Source organism: Pithys albifrons, chromosome 3 (assembly GCF_047495875.1).
Source record: "Pithys albifrons albifrons isolate INPA30051 chromosome 3, PitAlb_v1, whole genome shotgun sequence".
NCBI classification, from domain to species: Eukaryota; Metazoa; Chordata; class Aves; order Passeriformes; family Thamnophilidae; genus Pithys; species Pithys albifrons.
This window is the reverse complement of record NC_092460.1, coordinates 3,729,901-3,750,973: the sequence shown is the minus strand read 5'-3', so window position 1 is coordinate 3,750,973 and position 21,073 is coordinate 3,729,901. Positions and strand designations below refer to the sequence as shown.

General features: G+C 41.0%; 1 protein-coding gene across 2 annotated transcripts in view; it reads right to left on the bottom strand.

Moving 5' to 3' along the window:
- Positions 1-21,073, bottom strand: part of CNTN3 (contactin 3) — a 108,151-nt gene that overhangs the window by 29,033 nt on the left and 58,045 nt on the right. For both annotated transcript variants that reach the window (XM_071550218.1, XM_071550219.1), the window contains exons 4-6: positions 9,871-10,074; positions 8,619-8,721; positions 7,479-7,663 (exon numbers count right to left, since the gene is read on the bottom strand). In XM_071550218.1, the coding sequence (XP_071406319.1) occupies positions 7,479-7,663; positions 8,619-8,721; positions 9,871-10,074 (492 nt within the window). The remainder of the gene's footprint in view (positions 1-7,478; positions 7,664-8,618; positions 8,722-9,870; positions 10,075-21,073) is intronic.

The window sequence follows — 21,073 nt, the reverse complement described above, 5'->3', positions numbered from 1 at the left end:
AGAATCCTTTAAGTCCTAAAAAAATAATGTTATGTCAGCCTTAGTGCTAAACACCATTTAAATTGTTTTCTAATGCAAGGCAGCACTTCACTGGATGAATACATGGATATATGAGACTGGTTTTGAAAGCATTAGTCTTGGCACAGAATTAGGGTGATGGAAAACACCAGAAGAAAGTCTCTAAAAATCACTATTTTTTAAACAAAACTTTGATGTATTAACACCCATCTTTCACAATTACCCAAAATACAGTTATAACTGTAGAGATGTTTAAAACATCTGTTACAGCTTTCATTGGGTAGAGGTGGGAGAAAACTCACTTGGCAAATAAACATCAATGCTTGGAAGACAACAGTAGTTTATTCCTTTAGTTCTATTTCTCACAACAGCACAACATTGTTTTAGAGGCAGATTGTGAATTTTCTCTGAATTTATTCAATTTACTAGAAAGTTCATAATCTCCGTATATGCTGTTTCTCCAAGAAAAGATAAATTCTGGACATTGCATATGGAGAAAGGAGATAAAAGAGAAGGATGAAACTTGGCTGCAAATATATAGCTATGGGCAAAGAAGTTTCCAGAGTCAATTTGATTATCTTAAGTTAGTCATTTAGGAAAATCTCATAACATTGTTGTATCAAAACAACTAGGAGGAAAAAAGTCCCTGGTGATGCAGGGAAATATTATTTAATACACAAGTTTTGGAAGCACAGAAGGTCAGATTAATTCCCATTGAACTTCCCACTACAATGGAGTTACACCAGCAATTAACTCAGGCCAGGGAAATTAATGACTTGCCTGCGGCCACAAGGGAAGGGCAGCACAGCTGAGAGCTGATCCTGTGCCACTGCCACAGGCACAACCAGCCCAGGTATGGGCAAGGTGGGATTCATTTCATTGAAAAAGATTCACTGTTTTTACCATGGAAACTTCCTCTCCATCACAGATTGTGCAGGGCAGGGATAACACCTCAATATGCCCATGGACAGCACCATACCTGTATGACAGCAAGGTTTAATTCTATTTATGATAATTTATCCATTCTTAGGATTAACTTCTTACAGAAGAACTTACTAAAATGTATTCATAATTAACTACTAATAAATATTGGAATTCAACCAATATCTGCTGACTGTGAAACCCTCAGTTACTACTTTTTTTTTTGCTCATCTCCACAAGGATTGACACCTTTCACTGATTTGGGACTGATATATTTTTTACATCTTCTTTATCAAGGTCAGCTCTAATTGGCAGGATAAGCTGATCTGGTGTCACACAAATGTCCTGTTTTACTGGTACTAACACTGCAGTTCATTGTTTTTTATCACACTGTAATCTGCAGTATTTGCCCCTCACAAGCCAAGGGAATGAAAGCTCAGGTCTTCTTGTCATGTGCTTCCTGCACTTTGCAGACCTCAATACTGATGCAACTTTCAGCAGTGGATCCACACATGTGGAATATTTCCCATCTGCTGCCTATCTCCACTTGCAAGTAGATTAAACAGTCTATTTTTGAGTCAAGATCTTGGATTCAATTCCATTAGTAAAAAAAACGTTGTCTACACCATAAATTGTACTGTGTCACTCTCCATAGGAATGTTTCCCAAGTTCCCACAGAATAAGTTAAAGCAGAAATGCCCAGAACAGGTTCCTAAGGCACAATGTGAGAAATTCACGGTGCTTGTTCATTCACCAGACAGAGACTTCAGTGATTTCCTTCAGAAATGCTCTTTTTCTCTTCAAATCACTGATGGAGGAATTGAGCAGAGAGAAAAATACCCTTTTTCAACTTGCCACATCTCCAAATCTTTGAAAAAGAACAACTCAACCAGCCAGCTCAAAATTGAAGAGGCAGCTGAACAGGGGCAATTCCAGCTGGGAATACTCTTGATTTGTGGCCAAGGTAAAGAGGGGTCATGTTGCAGCAGCTGAGACATGTGCAAGGTCATGTATCAGCAATAGGACAAGGGGGCACGATGGGCTCAAGCTCTGCCAGGGGAAATTGAAGTTGGATATCAAGAAAAAATTCTTTGCAGAGAGAGAGCTCAGGCATTGGAATGGGCTGCCCAGAGAGGGGGTGGATTCACCATCCCTGGAGGTTTTTAACCTGAGCTTGGCCGTGGCACTGAGTGCCATGATCTGGTAAAGGGAGTGGAGTTGGACCAAGGGTTGGACTTGATGATCTCAAAGGTCTTTTCCAACCCAATCCATTCTATGATTCTATGATCAGTAGCTACACACACCCTCCCAAAACAGGAGGACATGCCAAGCTCAGCACTGCCCTTTTAGCTGAGCTCTGCCTGATGGTACCTCAATGACTCCACAGCTTTATTCCTCTCCAGACCTGGTCACAGGCAAAAGTTACTGCTTAGAAGACCTGGATCCACCACTGCCACATCTGTGCTCCTGAAGGAAGACTAAAGACTTGGGAACAGCCTCATCCTCATGGCTTGGTATCTAGCTTGGACTTTACTGAGAGGAGAGGAAGGTATCACTTCTCCCTCCTTAACCAAGGCATGGACAAGGAGGCAACACATCTTCCCTGAGAGGAAAAAAACCATGATGAGCTGTAAACTGAGAGGTTGGAAGTTCATTTTAATGGAGTTTGTAATTCAGGGTTTGAGGCTGTGACAGGAATCCGTATTTTGTGCCAATATTAAGAATTCTTCAGAACTTGCTGTGCAATCTTCATGAAAGATTCATGTGAAGTTCCCTCAGGATGAAGTGCTTGTAAGTAAGTGATTTTCCGAAGCAGGTGAGCCGTCAGCTCCATGGCCAGTCACTTGGAAAAGCACCAGCCTTGTATTTTTGCTTCAGCTGTTTCAGCCTAAAATATTCTTTGCAATACTCGTGGTCCCAGGGGCAAGAAGTGAACAAGTGTGTAACTTCCTAAAATTGATCCCAGGGAGAAGATTCTGCCATGGGTTTTTTTGGAGGTTACGATGACCCTTTTCTTCCAGCTACTTAGGCCAGGCACATGTTCCTGAAGAACACAAGTGCTTCACTACACTCTAGAGCATCTCTGTGGGCCATAAGGAAAGGAAGAACCATCCTTTTTAGACATTTTAGAACCCCTTTGTTATGTTCTGAGGGTTGATGTGAATGAAGACCAACAGTGATGAAGCTCCTGGAAGAAATGGCTGAAGAAGTCAACACTTTCCAAAAGCTGTGCTGGAATTTGGGAATTATTTGAGGACTGCCATGCCATCTTGGATATATTTCATTCAGAGTAGGAGAATTCAATAAACCCCTTCTTTTAGCTCTGTAAGCCACAGGAATAGTCTGAAGGAAAGGCAGAACTTCAGGCCAAGATTCTGTCTGGGCTCTCCCAGGTCTGTCATTCCTCTGCTGGGAGACAAAGGATTATGGAAGCTCTTCCAGGGCAATCCCCATCTGGGACTCACACATGAGATGCCTCCTGCTTACACACATCTTGAGACTGACACTATGGAAGCTGGGCTGGAAATCCTTGGAAACACCTCTGGATTAGCTCAGAGCTGGGCAGCAAATGAGAGTCCAAAGTCCAAACTTTGCACAGTCCCAGAAAAAGCAGCTCTGGAGCACACCGGGAAAAAAACACACCCCCAAAGTGTGACCTTCGCTGTTCCAGGTGGGACACTCAGACTGATTCCTGCAGCACCCAGGAACCTTATTTTACCTCAAAACTCCAAGTGATTTGAAGCAAGAATAACTTGTTTTTCTGATACACAACAGGGCCTAGAGAAGCATCCAGCACATCCCTGAAAATGTCCTTTTTTTGACTCCCATTCAAAAAGAGAAATGCTCTGGAGCACCAGGTAATTCCTACAGCATTGGGAAGAGCTTTAGGATGTATAAAAAATGAACTATTTGTCTGTGTAGTGAGGCAATTATATTATTATACAGCATTAACAAACTGTAGGTTGATCAAACTCAACAATTCATGGATATTATTGAGTCATTTATGGCTTTGCTGTTAATATTTGCAGTCATGCCCGAGACAGAGAGAGAGACTATCAGAAAACAGTTTTAAACTGAAAAGGCTCTTCCACATACACAAATAACGTGGTTTCAGTAAAATTTTGGTGGGAGATTATTAAAAAATAATCAACAGAATATATCAGTACTTTTTGATATAGTAAAAAAAAAAAAAGATGTAGAGTCTTTGTGTTACTGAGGGGATTCACCTTTGTTATCACAGAGCAAAAGGGGAACAGCAGCAGAGTTTTTTCTCCCTGTTAAACACTTTACCTTGGTGCTGTCAAGCATGACTTCTGTTACATCAGCAAGTGCTAATTAAGAATATATTTTCTGCAATTATACTGCAAATTAATTGCTTTACATATCTTTACCATGCTTCATGTTTAATTGCACCTTAAAACACAGAAATGTAATTGTTTCATCTCCTCTCATTTTTCTGTGCCATGAAACATCTCCAAGGATTCTTTCCTCTTCCATTTTCTCTTTATGGAAAGGGCTAATAATGATGACAAACCAACACACTAATAAAGTGAAAGCAAATTATTTATATATTCAGGTTTTATATTCAATCACAGTCTGATAATCTTGTCCTATTTTTAGCACAATGTGAAATCCCCTGAGGGGAAAACTGGCATTAAATGTTGGAACTGTAAAAAGGGACAAAAAAAGTGAACATTTCATGCTGGGCTTTTCTTGATAAAATCCTTCATGAGAAAAAAGGAAGATTAATAGTCTGTGAGTGTAGTTATGAAACAGAATACCTGTTTTAGAGTATCTATTTTAATTATCAATATCAACTATGGGTTCAGAGTTATATTTAAAATACATAATACATTTAAAAAAAAAATAGACCCATTTAATTTTTTTCAGGCAGAGAGTTACAGATGTGCACAGAATTTCTAAAGCAAACTTATTTATAAGCCTTTTATGAGAAAATTACTATGGACATGATTAAAGCTGAGCCTCAGCTCAAGTGCTTTGTGGCTTCAAGACTGTAATTCATTATTGCACAAAGAGGCAGGACAGCACAGAAATCATAAATGTGGGGGGGTTTAATAAATTAAACACTTTATGCATTGGGAAACTCGATTTTCAGAGTTCAAATTTTCACACTTTCAGCTCATAGAACGAATCAGAATGGGGGTGTTCCACTTTGTAGCAGAGCTTTTGTTTTAAGCTTTTGCTTAGGACTAACTTTATGTTTCATTTACAAAGAATCTTTAAAATCTGCAAAGGAAGGGAAACCTGTTTTTCAGGCACAGAATTTCTGTCAATATTGTTTCTCCTTCAAGATTTATTTTTCACATAATTTCACTGCAACAACTTGGAAAACATTAACCCCAATTCTTCTTATGCTCTTTTTTTGGGTGAGTCAGAAACATGCTTTGTTCTGCTGAGAGGAAAACAAATGCTGTCAACGAAATCAAAAGACATTTGTCCACTTTTAATGCTTCTACTTTTCTGTATAAAATGAGCAGACACACCTTAAACTTCTCCCAATCAAGTTTTTAACAGCAGACACAAACCAGTAACAACACCAGATTTGTGTCATTTTTGGCAATATTGGTACTTTCTGGCACATGGATACTTTTTTACTTTATGTCCTCAGTTGTTTCCCCCCAAATCCTCATCTGCTTTTAGAACAACTTCCTTAAATACTACTGATCTTTTATTGGAAGACTGAGTGGGATGTTGATGCCAGACAGATTTTTGGGCTTTGGTCTCAGGCATAGTGGCAATCCCCCAGAAAATAGATATTATCTTTATTTACAGACCATCATTAATCTACAAAAATCCTTCAAATTATCAAAAAGAGTTAAAATGATCCTGAATCCAGACTTGTTGGCATTCTATCTGTGCAACGACAAAGCAAGCAACAAAATAAGAAAGATTACTTAAATCTATTTAATTCTGCACAATGGGTTTCATGAAGCAGAACAAATGAAATGAAACAGTTGGAGTGCCATTACTGCCATTACAGGTCTCATTATTCTTTTTAAGATAAACATCCATATTAGGGATGGCTCTAATGTGGGCAGACATTCATTCTGGAATATGAACTCCACTGGAGGGTTCACATCCCGTCTGAGATTGGCAATGAAAACCTCACACTGATTTACTTGTCACAAAACTGCAACTCAGTTGCTTTTATTGATCGGCAAGATCTTTTATCTCAGCTCTGTGGCCTTTTAATGAGCAAACCAGAAGTTGGGAAGCAGGACAGATACCTCAGGAATGCCCACTGTTGTAATTGCAAGGACTAATGACTAAATCTACTCTATTTTATGTGTAATTTGCATTGATGCATTGCAGGACTGCCCTGATTTCAAACACAGGAATGCTGACCCAAACTGATGTCCAAACACAGCCTGACAGGAACTTTCAAGCAGCAAATAAGGGCACTTTGTAAACTCAAATCCACAGTGCCCAGTTTGGAATGACAGATGACACTGATGGGTGAAGCAGCCCCACATAATTCACAGGATTTCTCTAAAAGTTAATTACAACTAAAACATGGAGAGTTCAGGTTGCTCCAAGTGCCCTGTCCAACCCAACCCTGGGCATTCCAGGGATGGGCATTCCTTTGGTGTAACTATTAATCTGGAAACTGGTGAGGGGAGAAATCTCTTTTCCTTCCTCCTTATAAAATCTGTTGTGCTTTAAACTAAAATCTTCATTGCCTACAACCCCCACTGCAGCACCCTGAATTCTGGGAACCAGCAGGACCAAACAAACACCACCAGCTCCAACTTGCAGAGCAGCTCCTGCCTTTTAGACAACTAAAAAACTCTCTCTTTGCTCAAATATTCCTACACGAGGAAAACATTCCAAAGCACAGTCAGGAACACTGTTTCAACTGCCATTTACCTCGAGAAAATTATATTTGCTGAGATCTGGTTTTAACAAAAATTGTCAATTACCACTTGGTTGCAAATCACTCTCCACACCACCACCAGTGTGCTCATACTCATTGCACTCTAGAGCCTTAAATGCAAAAGAGACTGTCTTTTTTCCAGCTATTAAATCTCATATTATTTCATTTCCTATACTGGATTATATTCTCTCATTTATTTACTCATTTTAAAATAAAATTGGCTGCTTTGAAAGCTCAGGATTGAGAAATAGCCACCAATAATCTTTTCATAAAGCAAGATAAAATTTGTATTTCTTATATATGTGAGGCCTAAATGACCCCCCAAATAAATCCAACTGACTGAAAATTGAAGGTTTCACCAATGGACCAGTATGAAGTGTTTAAAAAAACTCTTTCCATCATAGAAAAAGAAGCCCAAGTACTCTCTACACTACTCTGGGCAACCCTTCTGAGCCTTAAAACATTTTTTAAAAATCCTGTGCAAGAAACTGGTGCAGAAGTTCTCATTTTCTGTGAATACTTAAGATGCCATGGATTTTTAAGCACAAAAGCCTGATGGCACTGCAGAAGCTGCAAACCCCAGAGAAGTTTGTATTTCATGGTTAAAGAAGGGTGGGAGAGAGAGAGAACAAAAGTTTCCTACCATAGTAAGTGAGGCGTCCTCTTGCAATGTTTTTTCCTCTGGAGTTTTCAGTAATACATTCGTATAGTCCTGCATCCTCCTGCTGGAAATTAGGGATTTCAATCATGCCATTGGATTTCCTCAGCTTTATTTTACTTGGAAATGGCAGACCATCAGTTCTCCTCCAGTTGATCTGAGGCACAGGGCTAAAAAGAGAGTAATGGGATTTTAAACAGCTTTGCTTCAAGCCCTTGATTGTCATAACGAGCTCCTCAAACTAAACTAAAGTCAGAGTGACTAAAGGCTTGTGTTAAACAACAAACACTTTGTAGAGTACAGATGGGCAGCCCTGGTTTGCACACACTGTGCTGTTCCACACGTTGCATTTGTGGTACCAACATTTTCATTAATATCTGTGTGAATGGTCAATAACTGTAAAAAGTTCTTTCAATCAGTACTGGCTTCCCCTGAAGATGAGTGAGATTCACCAGTGACTTCCATGGAGGAGAATCAAGGCAAGTCTTTTGAAATTCCCATCCTCCACCAGCCATTTATTCTGTGATTTTGGAACTTTCCCTCCCCTCGCTGGGGAATCAAAGCAATAGTGTGTGATCCAGTTATCAATCTGATATGAGCACCTGACAAAGCTGTCTGCAAATAAACCACAAAGTGGTAAATAAATACATTTACAGAACTATAAATGCATTCTCAGATCATTTGTGAAAGAGAAAAGGTATCAGCTGTGTGTGTGAAGTATCATTCAGATGAGGAATGAATTTTCAACTTTATCTTGGCTATAAAGGAAGAACAGTATTATGAAAGCATCAAGGACATTTAACAGGAAAATTCAGACACCATTTGCTTCTACACAGGGAGAGCAGACCTAGGTGAGAGGTCACATGCCAAGCCACACTGATCCTACTCAAGTTAATTTTAAATGAAATGTGAATTCCTCTGCTGCCAACATAGACATTTTTATTCTCAACAACCCCCAAAATGACTCCAAGATTCTTTGCCCTCTAATTTCAAGACAGTAATTGTGATGATCCAAAAAAGATACTTGGAAAACACCCCCAAAACAACTGCCAGACCTCCACATCTCCAGTGCAGGTGAACCCCAACGTGTTTCAGCGTTCAGTCTGGGGGAGGCTGAAAACTTACTTTCCTAGTGCAAAGCATTCCAGCCTCACAGTTGAGCCTTTGGCTGCAGGAAGGGTCTCAGGAAACTGGACTTCTATTTTGGGTTCATATTCTCCCATCACACCTACATGAGACAATTGAGAAAAGTTATTTTTAATACCTTTTTTCTCTCTTTAGCATTACATCACATTAAATTCAAAATCAAGTTTACTTCTCTTGCATTCCATGTATAAGGGGACCTGCCAGGGAATCAGTGTCAGACTTAGGAAGAGGAGCAGGAACAGTGTGGCCAGCAGGACCTGAGAAGTGATTCTGCCCATGGACTGGGCACCAGTGAGACCACACCTTGAGTGCTGTGTCCAGTTCTGGGATCGTCTGTTTAGGAAGGATACTGAGATGCTGGAGCATCTCCAGGGAAGGGCAGTGAGGCTGGTGAAGGGTCTGGAGTCCTGAGATGAGTGGCTGAGGAAACTGGGGGATGGGGGGAGAGGGCTCAGCCTGCCGAGGAGGAGGCTCAGGGGGGACCTTCTCGCTCTCCACATCTCCCTGACAGGAGGGTATAGCCAGGTGGGGGTCAGTCTCAGTAGTACGATAAGAGGGCACAGTCTTGAGCTGCACCAGGGCAGGTTTAGGTTGGACATCAAGGGGACATTCTTTACAGTGGGAGTGACTGGCCATTGGAATGGGCTGCCCAGGGAGGTGGTGTTTGAGAAGAGACTGGACATGGCACTCTCTACAACTCCCTGAAAGGATGTTGTAGCCAGGTGGGGATTGGTCTCTTCTCTCAGGCAACCAACAGTAGGACAAGAGGGCACGGGCTTAAGCTTAAGGGAAAGTTTAGGCTGGATATCAGGAAGAAGTTCTTTACAGAGAGAGTGGTCAGGCATTGGAATGGGCTGTCCAGAGAGGTGGTGGATTCTCCAGCCCTGGAGGTTTTTAAGGTAAGACTGGATGTGGCACTGAGTACCATGATCTGGCAATCAAAGTGGGGTTGCATTAAGAGTTGGACTTGATGATCTCAGAGGTCTCTTCCAAGCCAACTGATTCTATGATTCTATGACTCAGTGCCATGGTCTGGGTGACAAGGTGGTCTTGGGTCAAAGGCTGGGCTGGATATCTCAGAGGTCCTTTCCAACCCAGTTCACCCAGTGATTCTGTGAGCACACAACACAAGATACTTCTGTATAGAGCCACCAATATCCTGACAGCAGATGCAAGAAAAATCCCCTGAGTACTGAGCAGCTGCTCAGTGCCCGTGTGAAGGGCACCCTACCATCGGTCCGGAGCACCAGGGGCGTGGGCGCGCCCAGGGCGCGGCTGCTGCTCCCGGAGCCGCTCACGACACACGTGTAGTTGCCGACGTCCGACGGCTCCACCTTGGCGATGTAGAGGTGCCCCGTCTCCTGCGACACGAAGCGCCGGCTGTCCTCGTGCACAAACGACGGGTACTCGTTGAAGATCCAGGCAAAGGACAGTTCTGGTGGGAAGGAATAAAAGCAGAGGTGTGAGAGTGTTTGTTCTCAGGATTCATACATATGTCAGGTCCTGCCCTTTGGCCACCCCAACCCCTGCAGCGCTCCAGGCTGGGCACAGAGTGGCTGGAGAGCAGCCAGGCAGAGGGACCTGGGGGGACTGAGGGACAGGAAGCTCAACAGGAGCCACCAGTGTGCCCAGGTGGCCAAGGGGATCCTGGCCTGGATCAAAAATAGCGTGGCCAGCAGGCCCAGGGCAGTGACCCTTCCCCTGGACTCTGCCTTGGGGAGGCCACACCTTGAGTGTTGTGTTCAGTTCTGGGCCCCTCAGGTCAGGAAAGAGATTGAGGGGCTGGAGTGGGGCCAGAGAAGATCAACAAGGCTGGAGAAGGGACTGGATGTGGCACTGATTGTCCTCTTAAACACCTCCAGGGACAGAGAATCCACCATGTCTTGATCCAACCCCACTGTGATCACCAGTGGGGTTGGATCAAGGGTTGATGATCTCAGAGGTCTCTTCCAACCCAACTGAGAAGAGAAGAGCAACGAGGCTGGAGAAGGGACTGGAGCACAAGTGCTGTAGGGAGAGGCTGAGGGAGCTGGGGGTGTTCAGCCTGGAGAAGAGGAGGCTCAGAGGTGACCTCAGCACTGTCTGGAACTCCCTGAAGGGAAGTTCTGGCCAGGTGGGGGTTGGTCTCTTCTCCCAGGCACTCAGCAATAGGACAAGGGGGCACGATGGGCTCAAGCTCTGCCAGGGGAAATTGAAGTTGGAGATCAGAAAAAAATTCTTTGCAGAGAGAGTGCTCAGGCATTGGAATGGGCTGCCCAGAGAGGGGGTGCATTCCCCATCCCTGGAAGTTTTTAAAGTGAGATTGGCCGTGGCACTGAGTGCCATGATCTGGTAAAGGGACTGGAGTTGGACCAAGGGTTGGACTTGATGATCTCAGAGGTCTTTTCCAACCCAAACCATTCTATGATTTTCAGACTAGCAAACCAAAGACAAATTTGCAGGTGGAAGCTGCTAAGATAATAGAATTTGTCCAGAGCCCTTGAGCTGGTGCAGAAGCAAGAAATGAAGCTGCAGAAACTGCACAGAGTAACGTTAATAGAGCTCTTCTATCGAGTGAAAATAAGTTGCATTAAGAATGTGTAGATCTAGCAATTCTTAGGAAATATGTATTACTTAATAATTAGCTATAGCTGTGTGATGTTGGATAGTTTGCATGGTATGTCTAAGTTTTAAAATTGTGTGTAACTGTGTGACAAAGTAGTTCTGAATATAGTCCCTCCTGAATCTTGAATATTCTTGTGCAAAGAAGAGTTTAAATATTGTTAATGTAAATACAGTTGCTCCCTTTCCCCTTTCCCCTTCTCTGCACAACTACTGTAACCTCTGATGAAGAGGACAGAGAAATAAAATACCAAAAAGAGTAAAACCTTATAAAATTAGATGCAGACAAGTGATTTATTTAATGACAGGGATAGAAGCACCTGAAAAGCCCCTAAAAGGCTCAATCAAGAACTGTGTCTGTGGAGATCAAGCATCATGGCAGTTTGTCACTTTTTTTCCCCTTAAAAAAATCAGTTTATTATTCTATTTTCTAATATTGTATTACATACAACTTCATTGTATAAAGAGCAGGACCAGAGAGCCAACAATAAAGAAAAATGAACTTTCAAAAATACCAGAAACTAAAAAGAAAACCTGTTTTTCTTTTCATCAAATCTCTGACCCCCAGCAGAATAAAAATGTGAAATTTCACACAAAGGTAGCTTGGCCTTTTTTTTAAATATTTTTTTTTAAGATCTAATATATGCAAGGAAATAGGAGCATGTAGTAAAAATGAGGGAAAACTTTGCTAAAATGGAAAGATTATTCATTCAGTAGCTACCTAACAACTCAGCTCAGTACTTAGCAGATAGAAACAGGACAGGAGTATCCACGTGACAGGAATGTCAGAAACAGCCTGAATTCCCAGTAGGGCTCATCACACAGCAAAACCATCTTTTCCTACAAAAATCCATAAACACTCCATTAAAAAAATCTCTGCATGAGATGCCAAAGTAGGTACCATTCATTACAGTCCCTTGAATGGAAAACAGAAACCCTGCACAGTTCAAAAAACAAACTAAGAGATCAGGCAAAAACTCCCCTCTATTTGTTTTTCTCCTCAACTCCACTCTGAGCTCTGTGTGCCCAACTTTAATTGGCAAAGGCCCCTTCCTGAGTGAGGCCACGTGTTTGTCTCGTTCCTCATCTCCAACACCAAAGGAAATGAATTTTTAATGCTGTTCTAGGCAAGGGATAATTTTTCACCCCCGTGCCACTCAGCTGCAAGTTTATCCAAAGATTACAGCCCCTGGAAGTGCTAATTAGCAACGATTAGAGCTGGACTGACCTGTCTTCAGTGTGAAGTATCTGCAGCGTTTGTGCTGCCCCTGCAGAATGAAGATCATCCCTTTCTGCACAGGTTTAATTGGAAGGTGCAGAGATTTGGATGCGCTGATGAAACGGAGAGGTGGCATTTTGTGAACCCTCCCAACGTGCACCCAGCATGCAAAAAAGCCAACAGGACAACTTAACACAAGGTATGGTTGTGCAGATGAAAAAACACTGGATAAATGAAATTATTAAAATATTTATGGACTGCCTAATGCAGAAAAAGGGCATCAAATGGAATGGCTGATCATAATTGCATTTCATTTTCTTCTATCAATATTTAAACTTCTTCCATTATGACAATTTTGCAGGAGTGGTGTGTACCAACAATTAACAGCCTCGGGACTTTTCTCAGGAGTTAAACTTGTCTCATATATAGAAATATTTATTGTTGAAAACAGACACAGAAGCACAGAATCGTTGAGGCTGGCAAACCTTTAAGATCATCATCCTCATGGAGTTGCAGCATCTCCTCAGGTGAAACGGTGGCTTTCACTAAAACCCCTTCCTACACAACTCCAGAGGTGTAAGGAATTTATGGAAAGGGAGGCCAACAAGGATTTACCAAGACACAATAGAAGAGTTTGTGCAGTGGGAAGCAAAACCTTAATGTAAGATCAAGCTGGACTTTGGAGATGTGCCACCAGGTCTTGTGCAAAAGCCAAAAATATTCATAAAGTCAAGAAGAAATATTCTGTATGACTGTTGTCCCTCCCCTCTGTACAACACAAACCCCAAGAAGTCAACGGTTTGCTAATGGATTGAGAGGGTTTTTTGAGTAAGCACTGGCAGGAGAGAGGTGGGAGAGGTGGGTCTTGTTCTGTTCCATCAGCCACTTCCAATAGAAAAAAAATGAAATTAAAACTGATTTTAAAAAAATGAAAAAAAGAGAGAGTACCCCTGAGGAGTTTGAAAAGGGTAACCTCTTATAGAGCAAGGGCTGTGTGGTCTTTCTAAATGGAAAAGACTAGAAAATAAAGTGTAACTCTGCTTATACAGAAGAATTGGATGGAGAGAATGATCACAAGGCTGAGGGAGAGGCTGTACAGCAAATTATGTACCAAAATAGGCACTGTAAGGAAAAAAAATACATTTTCAGCTCTGCATCAACCCCAGACATGCACAACACACAGCAGTGGGTGATGTCAGGCTTTATTGGTTCTGGTATTTATTGAGCTGCTTGTGTTTCCTTGCTCAAAATATTATTTCATGCTTTTTTTTAAAAAAAGAGAAAATAAAAAGAAAAAAGATGTTGTTCTAAACAGTCAAAGGGGATGGACAGCTCTGGATCTGCAGCAGGAAAATAAGCAGCTTCATTTCATTCCTATTAGATTGGGTTAAGTCAAGAGTAAACCCATTGAAATCAGTCATTATGATTATGAAAAGCCACACAAAGTGTATTCCAGTTTAATTGGATCCTTCACCAGCCTATGAGTAAACACTCCTGGAAACCTCATTTCCCATTCAACGTGTATTTCCATGGACTATCCTAAAAAGGGAGCAGGGTGTTCCTTTCCCTGTGTCCCACAGCCAATACCTCATTTTATATTTATTGTACTTTACAAAATTGTATCCTTGTTTTAAAAAAAAAATTAAAAAAAATCGTATTAACCAACTTGTTGTGTGATTTATTATGTTTACACCATTTGCCTGTTGCTGATCTGAGGGCACCTCAAGGGACACAAACTCACTCCCTTCTTGTCAATTCTAAGTTTTCAGTTGATTTTCTGTTATAAATGGAACTAATATGTCTCTCCTGGGCTTCCTCTGAGATCAGAGCCTTTGCTTTCCAATGCATTTTTTTCCTTATTTGGGGACCATGCATGGATAAGGTATTGGAAATTACAGTTATTACTCAAATTTTTATTTGTTTACTGCCTCTTTGGTTGGCGCCTTCCCTTTATTTTGCATTATTTGATTATTATTTACTCTGCAGTCTCCAAGCCAAAACACACTCAGCATGTTCACACTTTTGTGCACCCAAGTGCCCAATTAAAAAAATGCTTATAAAATTACCTGCCATTTTTAAACTTGAGTTTTTCCACAAAATTCAACAATTAAATCAGCAGGACCTTTGAGATCTACCACAGTCGTTTCTATGAGTCTTAAAAAGACCCAAATTACTGTTGCTAAAGGAAATAAGGGGGCAAACCCTACACATTTATTAGTTCTTAACCAGGTTCAATCAAAGTCAGGCCTGAAGTTCAAGCACATCCTTTTGAAAATATTGCTTTTCATTATAGTATTTTCATTATATATTCCCCTCTAAGAGAGGCTGCAACCATTTATGGAACCAGGGTGATTTTATTTCTTGTAAACAGAATTTAAGACACAACAGCAGTTGTGGAAATCTAAAACTATAACTGAAGTCAGAGAAGTTTTCTGGGCAAGCTAAAAAAAAAAAAAAAGGCAAATAGACCTGTGAGACAAAGGAGAAGGAAAATTCATAGTGTATTTTATTCACTAAATGCCCCAATCCTGAGTGTCTCTTGCTCCTTCTCTTCTAGACCATCACTCCTCTACACCTGCTTAATATGCATCCACCAGCCCCATAATTCATGGCCAAATGAGATTTCTAAAATAGCCAAAAATAAATGATGTGAACAATATTCTTCTGAAACAGATTTAAAAGGTTTAAAACTGACTGGAGTTCAATTAGTCACGTGGATGTTTCCAGAAATAAACCTGCTAAGAAATGGAAATCCTTGATTTTTGAGTGCATCACAAGATGATTGAACAATACTTAGAGGATTTAAAAAAAAAACAACAAAAAACCAAAATAAAACAACAACCAAACAAAAAAACCCAAAACAAAACAAAAAACCCAACCAAACAAAAAAAAAACACCCAAAAAAACCCCAAACCAAACCAACAACAACAACAAAAAGAACACCAAAAGAGATGATGTTTCATGTCAATCATTGATACCCAAATCTCCATCATTTCATGCAGTTCTCCAGTTCTGATTTGACAATATTCTCTACCAGAGGTACAAGGGGAAGCTGAAATCTCCTGGGATTTTCTGTCCCCACCTGGTGCTCTGCCCAACCCCCAGGATGGGCTGTGGCTGCTGGAAAACTGTTTGGAAGAAAGTAATGAGCCAGAATTTAGCAATGACAGAAACTGCAATTAAAGACACGGAAGCAGCTATTTTGAATTATCTACCTCACAGTTAAAAGTAATGGAAAAGTAACACTGATTTGGAGAGGATAATGACAGATTCCCTAATTAAGAAAAAAACCAATTAGTTCATGATTTGGCCCAGCTTCAGCTCAGAGTGTGATGAAGTGAGAAAATGGAGAAAAGCCTCTTGTTTTGTGGAGGAGCTTCACTCGGGAGGGAGGAAGTTCTCAGGGCACAGACTGAGAATTTGGGTGGGTTTGGGGCCACTCACACACAGAAGTGTCAACTTGTCACCACTGCTGTGTCTCTGTGTCTGCACAGGAACCTCTAGGAAAGTGAGAACAAATTATTTAGAAGTAGGAAAATAATCTGCATGAGGTAAAAGTGCATTAAACTCCCTTCAAACTCCTTAACTCCTTTTCCTCTCTTTCTTGGGCCAACTGTAGCTCCTTTACTCCACTTAGTTCACCATCCTGGGTAGTTCATCCTCCCCTGGGCAAGCACTGCAAGGCTGCCCTTGGTAATAGTTCATCTTTGCCTTAAAATAAATTTAAATCTCTTCTTTTTTTGGCAAACTTTAAAGGTTACTTTCAAAAAAAAAAAAAAATCTTGTGCACTGTAGGCGTAAGATGAGATGTTTATGTGCTCCAATATGGGATCCCCCAACATGGGTAAACTGGATTTAAAATGCCTTTTGGTGCCACTGTCAGAAGTGATACTGTTTTGGCAATGAAGAAACACTTTAGAGTTTTATTTGAAATAAATTGAACATCTTTTTCAGGGTTTTGGGGTATGTTCTTGAGCACATTAATGCTCAGAAACTAAAACCTGTCCCAAGTGTGTTCAGCTGGGAAAAACAAACCCTCAGAGTGTGGATTTCCAAGGACAGCCCTGGACTGTTTGCATTCAGATAATTCTATCACTAATAATAAAAAAGTCTTTAACTGCAGCCACACTCTGGAGTACAAACTATCTATAAACTGGAGGTTGGTATTTTCCTTTTTATTCCTGCTTTCTTTGTGAAAATAATGAGTTACAAAACCTCTACAACACTACTTGAATTGTGGCCACCAAGAGTAAGTTGAGACAATGAGCACTTGCTTAAAAATAGTTGCAACATATTCCCAACTTCTACATTTCCCCCCAAGCCCTTTGGAATAACTCTTTTTTTTTTGGCTGAAGAATTTTTTGTTTGTATATGAAATAAATTGCACAATGGGAATCTCAGTCTGGCTCCAAGACTTGAAGAACCTATCCTGAGAAATTAATTTCGTTCCAGACTATAATGGAAACACTCTGATTTGAAACTAATGTACAACATTAATTGTTTTGGCACAAAAGGTGAATTATTTTATAGCTAAAATATAAAAGATCAATTTTCAGCCTGCTGTGCAGGTAATCAGGCATGTACCTCCTGTGTGGGAACAGCCCCACACAACGAGAGCAGCGTGACACTCATGCAGCATCTTGCAATTCCAATCTACACGTTTAATGAGAATATTGAAATGTTTCAGCTGAAGGTGTGAGGTTCCTACTTCAGGCTAAAACCTCATTTTCATTTTTAAATGGAGGGTGGTGAGAGTCCACTTGGAAATGAGCTGGGGCGATGTAAAAACAGATGCAGTTCTTTAAACCCAGGAAATTGTGGGTTTCTCTCCTGTCCCCCAACCTACAGCTCGAGCACAGGAGTGGCCAAGCAATAACTGCACACTCTGATCTGTCCCCTTTGACACAGGGATGGAAACCACCCCATTGAAGGCAACTCATTCTCTATATTTTCTAATTTCATAACAGCTTTTCTAAGTCTCTCTCAGCAGCGTCAGAGGCAAAGCTCATCACTGTAATTAAAACATACACAGTTCTGAGCTCATCTTTGGGAAACAGATGTTTGAGACTGGCAGTGTTATTTCTTTATTAATACCACCCCCCTCCCCCCGATAAGTACAATTCCACAGAGCCCATCCCTGGCACAGCTCCTGGCAGCACAGCCCTGCCTGTTCTCTGCCACAAGCGACCTGACCATCAGCCAGGGCTGGGGCTCCAACCCAACATGACCTTTTAATAAAAACCAGCTCCTTTCACTGACAGGTTAAACCATCCTTGGTGCTCTCAGGGAAGTCCAGATGCTAATGAGAAAGTCTAAGAAAAGGTTTTGCTGCATTTGGGTTCCAGTGCTGAATAAATCCCCCGTTCCCTTCCCCTGGGCTGTGCTGGAAGGGAAGGATTAGCTCCTCTTTACCACATTTCTGCACTAATTGTTTCAGACTCGCTGTGTCATTCACAGGGTCCTGGCTCTGATCAGACTGTTCCCACTCTGCAAGTACATGGAAAAGTAAGAAACTGCTTTAGGAAGCAATATTTAAATACATACCCATCAGCCATATCCATTTCAAGTGACAAATTGTTCTTTTAATCACCTCCCTAGAACTTTACATTTAATTGCTGAGAGCATTTCCAACCACTCTGTTGTGCTTTTTCAATAGTTGAAAGTATTTTAAATTGTTTCCTGCCTATAGTAATTTTGAGGATAAAAAGAAGATACTTTATTGCTCAACTAAAATAAATCTGATTTCTTCTAAATGTTAAATATTAGGGACATAAACTAAGAGTAACTAATGGAAATACCCAAGAGTAAATTTTCAAAGGAATGTACTACTGTTTATAGGTGGAAGCAGTAATTAGTGACAAATTTAATTTGGAACTCTTGCACTTTTTTAGAAGGTACTTGGTAAACCCTTGTGAAAAACAAATATTCCTTTCAGGTCTGTTGTTGAGAGAGCAGAAATGAGCTGGGACTGTGCTGGCACTGCAGCCTTCTCTCTCCTGCCTCCTTCTCATCAACTGCTTCAAAGAGAAACTCAGGTAATATTAGTAAAGATAATAAAGAGCTGGAGGAGAAATACCCAACAGTCACAAATTAGGAACAAAAGCAAACTTGGTAGAGAGCCAAACCCATTTATTTTCTCCAGATTTCTTTCTTTTCCCCAAGGCATAACTGAGACACCTGGGACCAGGTAAGGGAAAAGGTTCAACCTGAACTTTTCCTTGCTATTTAGTTCTTCCTAGTTTACCTCTCCCCTTTTGCTTTCCATTCCCCTGTTCTTCCAACAAATACCCCACCAACAACAGGCAGTTCCCCATTAAAAAATGGGATTCCATCTTTCTGCCTCATTCAGTTTATTCAGGTTCAGGCAGCAGGGCCAATGAGAGGAGTATCACCATTAAAGTGTCTTTCAAGGTCTCACTCCATAGTTTTCCAAGGTCTTCTGGAGTGCCCACACACATTTTACTGGTGAAACTTATGCAGAATTATTCCCACAAGAGCCTGCTCTACTTCTGGCTCCCTCTCATCATACCACTATATACACACTCATCTCTTTTCCAGGATTTATGTTCCACTGACCCCTTGGCTCTGAATCTTTCATGATCGAGATACATCTCTTAAACTAAGATAAAACAGAGAGAATACCAAATACCTAAGAAATAAAACATAAACACAAATATATTCATGACCTCAGTGTCATTAATCTGCATAATGGAACAAGGAGTTAAAGAGTTCTGTAAGAATTTGGAGTAAGAAATTGGGATCTTTTGCTGAAAGCTTCTTAGGCCAGTTATACACCTCCACATCAGCTTAAAAATGTACTCTAAAGTAACTGAAGATGTTGTCCAAGTATATAAATAGGATATACTTTAGTCTGGATTACTTCAGCCTGGAACACAGGTTTATCAAAAGGAAAAGTGCTTCAGGAAGACTGCATTTGACAAAGTGCATAACAGAGTGTCTCTGTAGCACTGGTCTGCTACTGGTGGTGAAAATGATGCTCTGACAGAGAGAAATCATTGTAAAATCCAGCTGTGAACATGTATTATTTCCTCTTCTATGGACAAATATAAGTGTCTCTCAGGTACCATTTGATTTCAAACTGTCAGGTGAAATTTGTGCAGATGATGATGATGACACCAGCAGGACGATTGCAAAATATATTTTTAAATAAAAATGCCATTTCTCCTTGGCAGATTGAAAACAGCACAAGAACACTATGGAACCATTTCTAAGGCCATTGCTTTTATAATTTTCAGTGTACCAGTCTCCTTAGAATGCAGTTTGGTGCAAAACCTTTGCCAAGTGGGATTTATTGCTCATGCCCAGGTGAGTGTCAGCCACCACCTACAACAAAGGCAAGAAGGTGAAAACCCAGGATGATTTTCACCTCCTGGAAGGGGCTTTACTTTAGATATTGGGGAGGAATTCTTGGCTGGGAAGGTGGGCAGGCCCTGGCACAGGTGCCCAGAGAAGCTGTGGCTGCCCCAACCCTGGGAGTGTCCAAGGCCAGGTTGGACAGGGCTTGGAGCACCCTGGGCTGGTGGGAGGTGTCCCTGTCCATGGCAGGGGGTGGCACTGGATCATCTTTAAAGTCCCTTCCAACCCAAACCATTCCCTGATATGGTGCTGTGAAAACACACTGATGAGCACTAGGAAAAAAAACCATATTCTGGAGTTCCAACCATTTAGCATTGCTTTGATTTAAAGGGTATGAAATATTTCCGAAGCCAAATAAGTAAAACTAATTCAATTTATAGTTCTCTGAAAAATAGCACGTTGCTATTCAAGAGTTGCAGAAAAGAAGTAATCAAAGCATCAAAATATTTCTGGCACCTGAGATGCTTTCCATGCCCTGTTATTCATGAAGCACAGTCTTGATGGAGCTTGCAGGTCTCCAAATGGCAATACAAGAGACATGAGCAAAAATCTGCAAGTCTAAATAGTCATTTGCAACAGACATGACATTATTCATTGAATGATTTGTCACAGCAAACACTGAGCAAAAAATTGGGATCTATTTTGCCATGATCTAATATTATTTCATAGCAGCATGTCACAACTTCAGAATAATATGCTGGAAGCTGAATTGATCCCTGTCCTTCAAACAGTCTCGTTTATTAATGAAGTCTACATTTATCAGGGGATGATATAAACAGGGAGGACATTCTTGCTGCCTCACATCTTTAGAATTATCCCTGCCATATTGCATGAAATAGGAACACACATCAGGAATTTAAGACAAATAGAACTGCCTTGCAATTTCCAAGCAATACCTGCACAGCTCCACAACATTCCTGTCACTTCCTTAAGTTTTCCTGGGTTATGGTCCCATTCCACAGGGGAACAAGGTAACAGGGAGTGTGGTATATCCACCAACACAAAACTGATGGCTGGTTTGTCCAGATCTCATTGCTTCCTACTGTCTCTCACAAATCCAAACTCACTGTCAGGTGAGTAAACCTGACTGTACTAAACAAATATAAATAACAATACCTAGCAAACAGAAATAACAGCTGAAGACAAGCCACACAATAATCCCAATAAAAGTGCAGTAGTAGCAGTGGGTAAAACCCTAAAGAAACCTGCAGATTTGCTTTACTGAGGGCTTTGCCAC